At 48.5% G+C, this 13644-nt stretch overlaps 2 protein-coding genes across 4 annotated transcripts; one reads left to right on the forward strand and one right to left on the reverse strand.

Moving 5' to 3' along the window:
* Positions 1 to 714: 714 nt before the first annotated feature.
* THPO (thrombopoietin) lies at positions 715 to 6064 on the forward strand. The gene is given in 11 exon segments (XM_060639400.2): positions 715 to 802; positions 805 to 846; positions 849 to 905; positions 908 to 946; positions 948 to 1054; positions 2403 to 2560; positions 2785 to 2912; positions 3209 to 3295; positions 4769 to 4936; positions 5178 to 5726; positions 5728 to 6064. Coding segments are annotated over 11 exon segments (1497 nt in total). The 5' UTR covers positions 715 to 754; the 3' UTR covers positions 5842 to 6064.
* A 3180-nt stretch (positions 6065 to 9244) lies between these two features.
* Positions 9245 to 13113, reverse strand: POLR2H (RNA polymerase II, I and III subunit H). 3 transcript variants are annotated; one of them, XM_060639407.2, is made up of 5 exons: positions 12854 to 13113; positions 11804 to 11887; positions 11627 to 11720; positions 10767 to 10850; positions 9245 to 9612 (listed from the first exon to the last, which is right to left on the reverse strand). In XM_060639407.2, exons 1-5 carry the CDS (start codon positions 12924 to 12926, stop codon positions 9495 to 9497), a joined length of 453 nt encoding a protein of 150 aa, XP_060495390.1. In that variant the 5' UTR covers positions 12927 to 13113; the 3' UTR covers positions 9245 to 9494. The 3 variants fall into 3 exon arrangements, with proteins under 3 accessions (XP_060495390.1, XP_078309296.1, XP_060495391.1); XM_078453170.1 differs by lacking the exon at positions 12854 to 13113 and adding an exon at positions 12173 to 12330; XM_060639408.2 differs by lacking the exon at positions 12854 to 13113 and adding an exon at positions 12168 to 12330.
* Between the last annotated feature and the right edge of the window lie 531 nt (positions 13114 to 13644).

Below are 13644 nucleotides of genomic sequence, written 5' to 3' on the forward strand. Positions count from 1 at the left end.
TGGGAGGAGGAGCAGAAGGGGAAGAACTGAGGTGGGGGTGATGGGAACAAGGTCAGGCCAGGAGGCCCCTGAGGACAGAGACTGTGAGGAGACTGGGATTGAGGGGAAAGCAAAGGAACTAGAGCCAGGGCCAAAGGAAGAGGGGGGCCAGCAGGAGGTATTTGCGGGGGAGGTTCAGCAGCTGTCTTCCCTAAGACAGGGACACATGGGCCTGGTTATTCTTCTTGTCACATATGGAGTGGTAGGAGATGGAAGAGGGAGAAAGACAGGGCAAGTGCAGGAGAGCTTGGGCACAGAGTTAAGTGGCCTTAGCTGTCTGAGCTGCCAGGCCCTGAGCTCAGCCTCACCCCCACCCCCTCCCTACCACCACCACCACAAACAGCCCTCACCGTGCAGTCCTCTCAAATTGTCCAAACGCTTTCCCCACAACACTGACCAATGACAGCGTCATTCTCTAAAATGGGCAATACCCACATTCCCACTGGGAAAGGGGAAATAAGACATGACTCCGAGAGGGTTATAGGAAAGAAAAGCAGAAAAGCAAGAGCCCTAATGGATTTCAACAACAGGTGAAAAGAAATTTAGCCAGTCAAGAACTGAAAAACCCACCAATATATCTAAAACCAGAACCAGACCTTTCTGACTCTTCCCCAGGAACAAAAATGTCCTGCCCGATTCCTCCTAGAAAAAAACCCTGTTCCCCTCTCATCTCCTTCCCCAGCCAGGTCCCAGGTTTCCCATCTCCTAGAAAAAGATGGATCCCTCTGTTCAAATCCTCTGTGTGGTGTGCGTGGGTGGAAGAGCTGGGCTCCGCTGGTGGACCATGGTCCAGGCAGGGGCTCCATGTTCAGTGCGGGTGGGAGGAGAAGGCGTCACTTCCGGGGGCCTTCGCCTGGTAGCTCCCTGCTCTCTGATTGGGCAGAAGTGGCCTGGGCAGGCGTGTGACCCTACTGCTGTGGAGGGGCTGTGCCCCAACACTACATGTCTTCCTACCCATCTGCACCCCAGAGGGCTGCCTGCTGTGCACCTGGGTCCTGGAGCCCTTCTCCACCCGGTGAGTGGCAAGCAGGTTTTGGAGTTAAGTGAGGGTAGGAAGGACAGGAAAGAGGAATTGGGCTTTCAGCTGGGGGAGGGGCAGGCAAACTGGAACCTACAGGCACTGACCTTTGTCGAGAAGAGTGTAGCCTTCCCAGAATGGGAGGAGCAGGACAGAGCAGGGGTAGGGGGTGGGGTGCTGGGTTCTGAGGGACTGATCTCAGACTTGGAGGAATATAGCAGTCCTGGCGGGTCCTAAGGAAAGGGGGCATGTGCTCAGGGAGAAAATAAGAAAGGTGGCACATTTAGGGCTTAGGACACATAACATCAAGCTGGACACAGATCCAATCCCCATTCTTACCCAGCCATTCCTAGTTAGCTTAAGGTTCTGAATTGTGGGACCGGAGAAGCTGGGACGAAGGAGAGGGTAATGGGAGGAGGGCTCATGCATGTTGACAGACCTACAGGAAATCCCAATATTGAATCAGGTGCAGGCCTCTTTGCACTACTCGTCAAAGAAGGAGGAGGCCATGTGGGGGGTCCTGCAAAGGAACTGGAAGGTTCTGCAAAGGGGGCAGGGAGGAAGATATGGGCTATGAGATGGATACGGTGGGTGTCCAAGGCGAGGTAAGCCACGTAAGGTGGGTACCTCACTCAGCAGGTACCCATTCCTGGGTATCTTGCCTCAGGTGGCAAGTCCCAAGACTGTTAGCCCATCTCTTCACCTTGGATAACCCAATATTTCAGAACTGGGAGTGTAAAGAAAAACTCCAAGAGGCTTTTGGGTGGGGGTAAGTGGAAAGAGAATGATAGGTTCATTGCTCCCATTACCGCCTTCTCATAATCTTGTAATCACCAACCCCTAGTAGTCCAGTTTTGTTTTCGCCCAGCTCACCTCCTCAGCCCCACTCCCCAAGCCACCCCTCAACACATTGCACATGTTTACTAGCTCCTCACCTTGACCCTGTATCCAGCTTCCCAACCTCTTCTCCGGGGCTTATGCCACAATACTTCTGTTCCCTTTCCCTGTCCTAGATTGTCTCCAACCAAACAACCAAGGTTGCTCAGAATTTGAGGCCAGTTAAGATGTGTGTGTGTGTGTGTGTGTGTGTGTGTGTGTGTGTGTGTGTGTATACAGATTCTGTCCTGCTCTCAGCAGGGGGCTGGTGCCCCACAGCAGATTCACCAAGGAGCCTGACAAAAAGGAGACGCAATATGCTGCACTCACACGGAAACCTGGGAGCAGCCAGAGCTCTAGCAGTTCTAGGCTGGTCGGCGGCTCACACCCTCCTAGCAGCTGTTCCCCCCAGCCAGGCAGTCTTTTCCTTGACACCTGATTAAATGTTCATTATTCCTGTCACTTGCAGGATAGATTCCAGACCCTCTTCCTCGGCCCACCTGTGCCCCACAGTGCAAGAAGTGCAAGAGCCCAAGCCGCCTCCATGGCCCCAGGAAGGATTCAGGGGAGAGGCCCCATCCAGGGAGCCACTCCAACCAGACAGCGTGGCCAGAATGGAGCTGACTGGTAAGAACACACTGGAGGGACCTAGGGCTAAATCAGAACATGGTTAGAGAGGAAAGACAAAGGAGATGTGCTGCAGGGGTGGAGGGCTGAGGGAACCCAATCTCCTGGGAATAAGGCTTCTGAAAGGCAAATTCCCTGGATTTCAAGTCTGGGTCTTAAATGGGAATTCCTGGACCACCACCTGACAGTGATTTCTTCTTTTTCAACCTCACTTCTCATCTAAGAAGTGCTCCTCGTGGTCATGCTTCTCCTAACTGCAAGACTGAATCTATGCCTTCCGGCTCCTCCAGCCTGTGACCCCCGTCTCCTAAATAAACTGCTTCATGATTCCCATGTCCTTCACAGCAAATTGGTGAGAATCTCCCAGCACTCACCCCTTACCCATTAACTGGTTAGATGCCCTTACTCCCATCACTTCCTCTCACTCCATGATCCAAGCACTGTTGTCCCCATATTGTCTTTGGTGAGATCACCGCCTCCCAATCACCACTCCTTGACAAGGATTACGATTTGCAATCTAGCCCATTTTAAAAGCTCTAGCCTGGATATATATTGCTCATGGAAGTCTATCTTGGTCACGGGGTCATCATACCCCCCCTTTATTTGAGCTCCCTTCTCCACCTCTCCACCACCCATCTTTTTCAATAGAGCCAGTGCCCAGACGTTAACCCTTTGTCCACACCTGTCCTGCTGCCTGCTGTGGACTTTAGCCTGGGAGAATGGAAAACCCAGAAGGTAAGAAAGTCATTCCTTCCTTTAGTATCCCTAAATCCTGTCTTCATCAGTGTTGTACTGCTTCCCATGGATTCTTTAAAATTCTTGAGCGCCCTAAGAATATCTCACTTTCAGCTTGGCCACCCTAACCTAATCTACATTCCACTATGATGTTGTCCTCTGGACAAGGTGACTTACAGTCCTAGTATGTTAAAATAGATTCAAAGCTGAACACCAAGGAAAGCTGGATAAAAGTCGCTTATGCCCATGCCTTTGACCTAGTCCCGTGCAACCTTCTTAAGTTAGCATCAAGAAGGAAGACTGATCTGTCATCCTCAGATGACACAAAACTGGGAAGCACCGCTAAAATAACAAAAGGCAGAATCAAGATTCAACTTGCTGAAAGACTAGGTCAAAAACAAGGTAAAATTTAACAGAGATATATATAAAACTGTACATTTACTCAAAGTAATTAAATAAAGTCCTATTCCAGCTTCCAGGCCACGATGCCCCCACTTCCTTTACATAAACTTCTAGCCCTAGAACTTACTATGAAAAAGATCTGGGAGGACGGAGTTGACCTCAAACAGCAGCTATTTTAAAAGCTAGTGATTCTAGCTGGTTTTAGATGTCTAGCATCCGCATTGTGGAAATACTCCTAAAAAACAGTAAATGGATTGCACTTAACGGTACTGGACTGAGTACCAGACATCTTCCTGAAGATAAATGCTAATTTATTCAGAGGGACCATATTAAACTAGCATGTGTCCAGAAGGAAGAAGCAACCTGAACAGTGAGAAGCTAGAAAACAGGTTATGTGAGGAATGGCTTAAAAAAGGGCGGTGAGGGGGGCTGCTGTCTGAGTAGTTTGGAGGAAAGTGGTAGTCTTGTGGTATGGCTGGAAGTGCTTTAGTCTGAGGCTCAGGAAACCTGGGAGGGAGCACGCCTTTTAAGATCAAGCTCTTCTATCCTCAAGATCCCCAGAATGCCCTCTCTTCCCTCAGGTCTTCCAGGGAGACTGGGCCAGGGATGAAGGGTGGTCCCTAGGGATCCCTTGCAGTTCTGTGTCTGCCATTTATCAGTAAGCCCCCTTCCTTCATTTTTATGATCTCTGTGATGGCCTTATCTCTACATTAAGTTTTAAAAAACCATATGACCCTAAGATTTTGTAGCAGAAAGAGTGAACTGGCAACACTAGAACCCAGAGGTAAAAGCTGTAACAGCTCAGATCTCAGCATATAAGGGGAAAAAAGAACTTTTCTGACTGAAATTAAGTGTGAGACCAGGCTGGGTTACTGGACACCGAAGTTACTCAAATAGAGGCCGATGACCAATTGTCGGGAGACTCTGGAGGAATTCCTGTGCTGGGTGGGACTTTGGTCCTGTCCAATTCTCAGCTCCTATGATTCATCCCCCTGGCTACTCCTCGGGCTCCCCACCCACTACTAGCATGCCCTTTGAAGCGGGCCCTTCTCCCTCCCATCTCTTTTACAGGAGCAGACCAAGGCACAGGACGTTCTGGGAGCCGCGACCCTTCTGCTGGAGGGAGTAATGGCAGCACGGGGACAACTGGGACCCACCTGCCTCTCATCCCTCCTGGGACAGCTTTCTGGACAGGTCCGCCTCCTCCTTGGGGCCCTGCAGGGCCTCCTAGGAACCCAGGTAAGTAAATCCTGAGTCAAGGGGACTACAGAGACTGTCCTTTGCTGACTTAGCCCCCTTGGAAGACCTGAGGGAAGAAAGGAGAATTCTGGGAATCTTGAGGGTAGCAGAGCTGACCTACTAAGGAGTGCTTTCCCCGAGCCATAAAGTCCGGGTGCTGGCACCTTATCTTTCCCTATAGACGAGAGAGACATGATATCTGGCCCAGATCTCTGGCCTCAGGCCCATCCTCTGCCCACAGCTTCCTCCACAGGGCAGGACCACAGCTCACAAGGATCCCAATGCCATATTCCTGAGCTTCCAACAACTGCTCCGAGGAAAGGTGCGTTTCCTGCTGATTGTAGTAGGGCCCACTCTCTGTGCCAAGCAGGCCCTGCCCACTACAGCTGGCCCAAGCAATACCTCTGTATTCCTCACACTACACGAGCTCCCAAACAGGACTTCTGGATTTTTGGAGACAGACTCCCGTGTCTCAGCCAGAACTACTGGCTTTGGACTTCTGAAGAGGCTGCAGGGATTCAGAGCCAAGATTCCTGGTCGGCTGAACCAAACCTCCAGGTACCTAGACCAAATCCCTGGACACGTGAACAGGACACACGGACCCTTGACTGGAACTCATGGACTCTTTCCTGGACCCTCACCCAGGGCTCTAGGAGCCCCAGACATCCTTCCAGGAACTTCAGACATGAGCTCCCTGCCACCCGACCTCTGGCCTGGATATTCTCCTTCCCCAACCCATCCTCCTACTGGGCAATACACACTCTTCTCTCCTTCACCCACCTCACCCACTCCCCCCGATCCAGCTCCAGCCTCCACTTCCTGACCCCTCTGTCACACCCAGCTCTGCCAGTCCTCTTCTAATTGCACCCCACCCTCACTTCCAGAATCTGTCTCAGGAGGAGTAAGGTACTAGGGCCCTGCCAGCTTCAGCACTGTCTCCCATGTAAAGTTCCCTTACCCGGAGGGGAGGCCCTGGGAATCAAGTTATACCAGATTTCCTGCTTTCACCTGAAACCCAAAGCCCTGCTAAAGCGGGATACACAGGACAGAAAAGGGGATCATTTTTCACTGTATAATGTAAAACTTCAGAAGCTATTTTTTTAAGCTATCAATAATATTCACTAGAGCGTCTAGTTATCTTTGGTCTATTTTCCGCACAAATTTACAGCTTACTAATTCTCTACATGCTCTTTTTCATACGGTAATTATGCAAAGGGCTGGTCTGGCCTGGCTTCTGAACAGAGGTGGAGACTAACCTTATGTCAGAAAACAGAGAAAAAAGAGCTTTGATTTTTTTTCCTCAGAACTAAGGTTAGTGTCTTTCTCCCCTTTACTATCATTCTCAATAGGGCTCTGATCTTCTTTTCTTAGGAGATCCTTACTCTTGAAAAATGAATGAGAAGTTGTCCCTCAGAAAGGCCGTCTCTACATAATCAACAAAACTGAGCCTATATAAATAAAAAATAAATAAGAACACCCAAAAGCTAACAGAAAAGCAAAGGAAAGAGATGTTCTTCTAAGGGGGCAATAGATCTCTCCCTTCCCTCCCCTCCCAAAAAGTTAACAGGAAGCCTTGGAGAGCCTCACACCCCAGGTAAGGCTGTGCAGACAGTTCAGTCAAGACAAAACCTGGATGTGACAGCTGAGCAAACAGCGAGAGCTTCAGCAGCTCAGCAGGAAGCTTTGCCAGGCACGGGTTCCTGCCTCCCTCCTGTGGAGGTCAGGGGGAAGTGCAGGAAGTGGCAAGAGTCAGTCTCCTAGGGCTCACACAGCAGGAGGGACAAGTACAAGTTGAAGGCTCATTTCCCAATCCCAGAAGCACACAGTATCTAAGAAGCTGCCCTATGTGACTACCATGAACTCTGCTAAGGATTCTCTAGAGAAGCCAGGCTTATTAAGGGGCCTTGCAAATAAATGCCGCTGTGGTGCCTCTGAAAAGGTTTATTATTGCCCAAAACAAAAACTCCATTGCACAGGTCAACACTACCTCCAGAGGCTCCTGTAGGAAAACTAATAGCAGCTTTTTCCTCTTCCCTCCCCGCAACTCCCCAAAGGAAAGACGAACATGTAGGTAAAACAGCCAGGAATCCAGAGTTCCAAACATTGCCACAGATACCCCAGGATCACTAGAGGTATTCCAAAATAGAAGAAATGAAAGCCAGCATGCTGGGAACCTTACGCATGTTACCTTTTATAGTGCTCACACAACTCTATCACCTTGGGATTATCATCTCTACTTTGCAGACAATGAAACTGAGACTCAGAGAAGCCAGGCATTTTCTCAATGCTTACATAGCCTGTGAGCAAGAAAAGAAGAAACCCTAGGCTGACCAGAGCCCATATGGTCCCCAGTGTGGTGTACTGTCCAACAGATCATTCAGTGATTCTATATATCAGGAAAGATTTCCAAGTCTTGGGGGAGTAAACAGACCAACAATTAAAAAGTTCTGAGTAGAAAACCAAAAGCTCTTGGAGGGGGTGACGAACTTAGACATCTCCAGGTGTCCTTCTCTCCCATCATGGATAGAACAGTTGCCATGGAGAAGGAATCAACAAATGCACAAAGCTCAAAAGTGTACGCATCTCAGATGGTGTCAGTTTTTGCATGGGAGAGAACAGTTCATCCACACTACAAATTCCAGCATGCAGTCAAGGGAATGGTTAAGTAGAAATTGTAATTTACTGAAATACTAACCTGGATTAAATGTAATGATCAAAAGGAAGAACCTTCTGGCACATGAAAGAGTCAGCACCCAGAACAAGATATGCCGAAGGGACCAAAGACAAAGGTTTAATAAGGGTTCTCAGCACAGTCAGAGGAGAGACAAGGTTGGCAAAACTGCAAGAAGTATATAGCCAGTAAGTTCCAGGCATCCGGTATCAGCATTGGACTTACTTCAGAGCAAATGCAAATAACTCCTGGGCTTCTCCAATGTGAACTAATCTGTCCATATTGAGAATCTACCCTTCCCAAAACATCGTCAGACTTATTCCATCCCTTCTTCCCTTTACACAAAAAGCAAAAAACCGTGACAACCAGAACATTCTTCTCTCTATTCAACTGCATGCCAGTTCTCTCTTCTGCTACCCCAGGATAGCCAGGATAGTCTGCTATGCTACTCCACAAACTATTACTGGTAATTAAGTTTTCCCACTCTAACCTAAATCCAGCCTTCTCCAAAACCCCAAATCTGACTCCACGTAAAAAAGTTCTACGAGTCCATGAAAATTCATTCCAACCCCCATTGCACCTTCTGTCCATTCCCCCCCCCCCCACAGTAAAGCAAAACACCTTTTCCTCCCCCCTGCAGAGGCCATCCATTTTCAACCCATTTCCCTAAATACTATTTCTAACACCTCATGTAAAGACCTGAAAATGATAGGGAAGGAAATACCCCAGGCATCCCAGCAGGGGGACCAGCTCCCATGGCAAAACCAGGAGATCAAAAGAGAAAACTGCTTAATACACACTCACAATCTTTCTGGATTGTTACCCTGAATCTCCTAGGGGAAATAAGAGTCCAGAGACTTTCTCAGAGACCTCAAATGCCAGGCTGAAAAGCCAGCTCATATTCTGGAGTGCTTCTACAAGCATCACCATTTCCTCAATTTTGTTTTTGCCCAGTTTTAAGTTAGGGACTGCAGTCAGGCTGCTCCATTGTCCTAGAACTGGACTGCCAGCCTCATTGGTATTGCTGCCTTGTCCACTTCACTGGTCTGTGCAGCAGCTGCCTGTTCAGTGTTACTGGTGAGAACCCCCACCACTCACCCTCCCTCCCTGCATTGCAGTAATGCAGACACCTAGCTCCTCTACCTGTTCCTATAACCACCAAATCTGTTCTTCCTATTCTCTTCATAGTCATGTCCCATGCCTGTATCTAAAAGCTTCCACCCAAAGCTTCCACAAAAATGATGGACATTTCCAGGATATGCAAGTGACTCATTTAAATCAACGTGATCTGACTTCCTAAGAGACTTAAAGTGTTGGAAGGACACAAGCAGGGCTCCTTGCCCATTCAAAATTCTATGCCAAATGGGTGGTATCTTCCGGTGCTGGGGTGCCCTCAGGAGCCAAAGGCACAACATTCTCCCAGACAGAAAATCACTTTGGAGGATAAATGTTGGGGTAGTTACCCAGAAGGCTGAGATAACCCTAAACCCAGATACCAAAAGGCTGGGATAGATCCTACATTGACATGTGATCATCTGGCTGTGGGCCAGAAATACAATATACCACAGGCAAAGTAGAAAAAATGATTTTAGGGTAAATGCAAAAGACTTTTTTTTTAAGGGCGGGGCAGAAACGGATCTGAAAAAGTAAAATTTAATTTAAAAATCATATACACACAAAACAACTTCTGATCCATTTTAAGCTCTCCCATTGGGTCTTTCACAGGCAAGTTTCCCATGGAGTCCAGACCACCTAAAGATGCACCCACAGTGGGCAGACAGACAGCCCCTCCTGAACAGGTGGTCAACAGTTACCGCTCCTCAGGCTTGAATGAATGAATGTCCAAGCCCTAAGTGACTAAGCAGCAAAGTTGGCTTCCTGGGTGCTTCAGAAGGCCAGTTTCTTCATCAGCAGATAAACTCTGGAGTCCACTTCAAATCCGTGCAGGTTGTTGGCATCACCCTGCAGCCTCATGAGCAGGCCCCCATACGACACGTAGGCAGAGCTGAAATGGAAGGCCCCAGTCCCATGAGTCTAAGCTCTGGAGCGGCTACCCAGTGGCTCCCCATCCCAGCTTAAGAAAGAGAGGCACCCTTCTAGCGTCTGGTCATTAGGAACCAAAATTCAGACAAAGATGAATGCACAGATATGTGCATGGCAGTATTCCGGATATCAAACAAAGGTGGAAAATGCTACATGCCCAGAGTAATGGAAATGATCAAATGAACTAAGATAGATCCATTTACTGGAATGTTATGCTGCTATTAAAATGTTTAGGAAAAGCCTTAAACTGATATAGGGAAACCCATTTTACATAACTTGAAGCAAAAAGAGCAGAAGGGGCGCCTGAATGGCTCAGTCGGTTAAGCGTCCAACTCTTGGTCTCGGCTCAGGTCATGATCTCACGGTTCATGAGGTGGAGATGCACCTTGGGCTCTGCACTGATGGCACAGAGCCTGCTTGGGATTCTGTTTCTCCCTCTCTCTCTCTCTCTCTCTGCCCCTTCCCCGCTTGCACTCTCTCTCTCAAAACTAAATAAATTAAAAAAAAAAGAGAAAAAACAACATGATCTCAAAGAAAAAAAGTACACAGGAAAAAACCTAGAATATTCAAAAATGTTTATGTAAAAGATTCCCTTTGGGTATGGAATTATAGGTGATTTTTTTTTTTTTTTTTTTTTTTTTTTTTTTTTTTGCTTCCTCACATTACTTCTCTGCTTTTCAAATTTCTTACCAAGAGCACATATTGTTTTAATAAGATTTTGAAGAACAGCTAAAATAGTTGGGCAGGGAAACCAAAGAACTAGGGATTGGATTGCAGAGTAGCAAAACACACACACAAATAAACAAAACCAAAAAAGTCTAGCAGTTTAATCACTTAATGCTGCATTTAGTTCCTGGGGAAGCAACCTGCCTTTGCACTTCACATAGCAAGATCATCGGCTTCTCACTTGGACCCCTGGGCCCTGAGGTCCTGACAAAGGGCCAAGTGAGCAGCCTACATTTCAGACTGGAAACTGTTCCCAGAACAGTCCCCTTCTGGGTCCTGCCTAGGTCTGAGGTGCCTGGGGAGAGACACAGGAAACATGAGCACGGCCCAGATTTTCAGAGCATGGCCCAAGGCAGGGGGACAAGGGTCTCACAAGACCATGGAACTTACAGACGCGTTGCTGCCTCAGTAGAAGTTTCGTCTCCCTCAATCCTGTATACTTTCCCATACATTACATACTCAAATTGGTCAGCCCTGTGAAACAACAATAGCAAGGTTATTCTTAAAAAAGTAGTTAACAGGGGCGCCTGGGTGGCGCAGTCGGTTAAGCGTCCGACTTCAGCCAGGTCACGATCTCGCGGTCCGTGAGTTCGAGCCCCGCGTCGGGCTCTGGGCTGATGGCTCGGAGCCTGGAGCCTGTTTCCGATTCTGTGTCTCCCTCTCTCTCCGACCCTCCCCCGTTCATGCTCTGTCTCTCTCTGTCCCAAAAATAAAAAAAAAAAAAAAAAAAAAAAAAAAGTAGTTAACAATAACGAGAGGCCCTTTGATAATGGTAACTGATAACTAAGCATCAACATTATGAAAACGGACGTCTTCCAGATACAATGCCATTTAGTCCTCACAGCAACCCAATGAGCAAAGCAGGACCATCCATACTTTACTGGTGAGGAAACTGAGGCTGAATGAGGTTAGGTTGTTCAACAAATAAGTGGTAGGGCTGAGATTTGAACTCCGTGGAATTCCAAAGCCTTTCCATCACACCAAACTCTCTCCCAAGATGCAAGGTTCACACAGCTTAGGTCACTCAGTGGTCATTTCCTTAGCCATCAATAAACTACAACCCACAAACACGTAATTACTGCTTGGATAAACACCTGGCTGTTCAAATTCTTAAGTGCAGCAATTTCCTTAAGGTTACTCAGATTCTGCTGATAATCATTTATTCCACAAATTAAATAAGGGTCTTTTCATACTACTTATCTACTTAATCTTCAGGCATATTTCAAGTACTCCCTTCTTCACTTCCTCACCTGGAAGGCCTATCATCTGTGGGGTTGTATTCACCATCATCCAGGGTACCATCTTCATATAAGGTACTGGCTATGACCAACCGGAACTTGTCACCTGAAAATAATGGCAATACCTGGGAGTGAAGAACGGCTAAAATGTCAAAAAGCCTCCTGCTATTGTCTGTGTTCAACACTTACCCAAGTCTACAGGGTAAATCTGGATGTTTACATCTAAGATTAGGTCCATCTTGAAAGATTCACTCTCACAATGTAGTCGAGACACTGGAGGGAAGCAGAGAAAAGAGTGGCATAGGTAATTGCCAGGCTCCAGCAAACGCTACAGACCCCGCTTTGGGGGATTATATGTAATTGAACACTCAGTCTAACCCAGTCTGCTTCCACTAGCCTCTCATCAGCTCTGAGAGAAATGCAGAACCAGACACGTCAGAAAGAAAGGGAAGAAAACTATGGCAAGTGGACAGAATCCCACAAAAAAAACAAAGGTCCTCTGGCAATAAATAATATCCAGGTTCTAGACCTGCCTGGGTGATTAAGAAACAACCTGACTTTGGGCAAGTTACTCGTTCATCCAAAGGTTTTGTCTTTCTGTGCCGGGTGCTGTGCTGAGTGGATTATCGGGACTTGAAAGAACTGGTATTTGTCTCGAAGAACATCTCAGTCTCCAAGCAAAGGAAGAGACATCAAGGAGGAACACTTCAATAATTGTTGATCAGTAACAGAATAAAGACGTGTATAGCAATCAGTCAATTCTGACTACGGGAGGACGTCACAAAGAACTAAAAATTCTTAGGACACTACAAGAATACAAGCTCTGAAGTCTGATTACTCACAGTGTAGCCTTGGGTAGGTTACTTAACTTCTAGGAGCAAACTGGGTAAGTCACCACCTACCTCATGGAGGCTCTTGAAAGGAACAGGTAGGACAAAATGTGTGTAAGGTGCTCGATACAGCGCCTAGCTCAGAGTGAGGAGCGATTAGAAAGGTGCCCAGGAGTTTATCAGCACCATGAGAAAAAACCAGCCAGGCACAGGGCACAGCATATGTGAAGCCAGGCAGAGTTCCGAGTCTCCGTTTCCCATCTATAAAATGTTTCCCGAGGGAGAGTCCTCTATCAGGAACTGCCGGTAGGGGCAGGCCACGTGGGTGGGGTGGACAAGGGGCCCAGGGGCGTGTCCCCGAAGAGTCTAGCCCCTTCCCCTAAACCGCCCCTATGTACACCTCACTTACCTCGGTCAAACTTCTTGCCCTCCGGGTCAATGTCTTTCACATCAAAAATATCCTCAAACAGGATGCCCGCCATGGTGAAACCGCCACGAGAGTAGCAGAGTGGCTGAGACCGCTACCACGACTAAGGGTACGCGCTTCCCCTCGCGTGGAGAGAGGGTAAAAGCGCCTACGAAGTGGCAGCAAGTGACTAGAATAACGCATGCGCGCCGACAATGAGTAACGCCACCACTTCCGCTGCCTGGCTCTCGGGGCTTCCTAACTTCCGCCCCGAACGATTGCTTCCGAGAGTCCTCAGGATTTAGGGCGGGCCTCAGGGCCATATAACTCCACCCCAGGGCGGGGACACGACTAGTCCCACCTCCGGCCGTGGTGGCGCGGTTTCTCGCTCCCTGATGAGGCTCTACTGCGCCCTCTTGAGAGTCCGGGTTGGGAAGACTAGAATGCTTGCGAGCCTACCTCTGCCAGGGACCTTGATCCTTGGCCCAGAGAACCCCGGCCCTAGCCCTATCCTGCTGGTCCGCGTGCCCGCCGAGGGCACAGTCCTCGCGGAGGGCAGGAGGAACAAAACCCCGCCCCCAGCGCGCTGACCCTGCAGAGCGCGGGGCTCAGTCCCTCCAGCTGGCACCGAGGTCCCCCAGCCCGGCCCCGGCTGACTTGGCCCTGCTGGATGTCACCTGAGCCGGGTTTGTCCAGTTTGGGAATTTGCCATGATGTCACTATGGGGAAAAGGAAAGCCTGCACTTGTCCCCTCCACTGGTATGGCACCCTCCCTACCACTGCCCTCTTCCCCT

Source organism: Panthera onca, chromosome C2 (genome assembly GCF_046562875.1).
Source record: "Panthera onca isolate mPanOnc1 chromosome C2, mPanOnc1 haplotype 2, whole genome shotgun sequence".
Lineage (NCBI taxonomy): Eukaryota > Metazoa > Chordata > Mammalia > Carnivora > Felidae > Panthera > Panthera onca.

What these genes read in the sequence shown, in the direction of transcription:
- POLR2H (XM_060639407.2), bottom strand. Translation starts at nt 12,926, where the DNA reads ATGGCGGGCATCCTGTTTGAGGATATTTTTGATGTGAAAGACATTGAC. An exon ending in GATTTACCCTGTAGACTTGG is followed by an intron (nt 11,721 to 11,803) that starts GTAAGTGTTGAA and finishes CATTATTTTCAG; the next exon opens with GTGACAAGTTCCGGTTGGTC. An exon ending in ACTGAGGCAGCAACGCGTCT is followed by an intron (nt 9,613 to 10,766) that starts GTAAGTTCCATG and finishes CTTCCATTTCAG; the next exon opens with CTCTGCCTACGTGTCGTATG.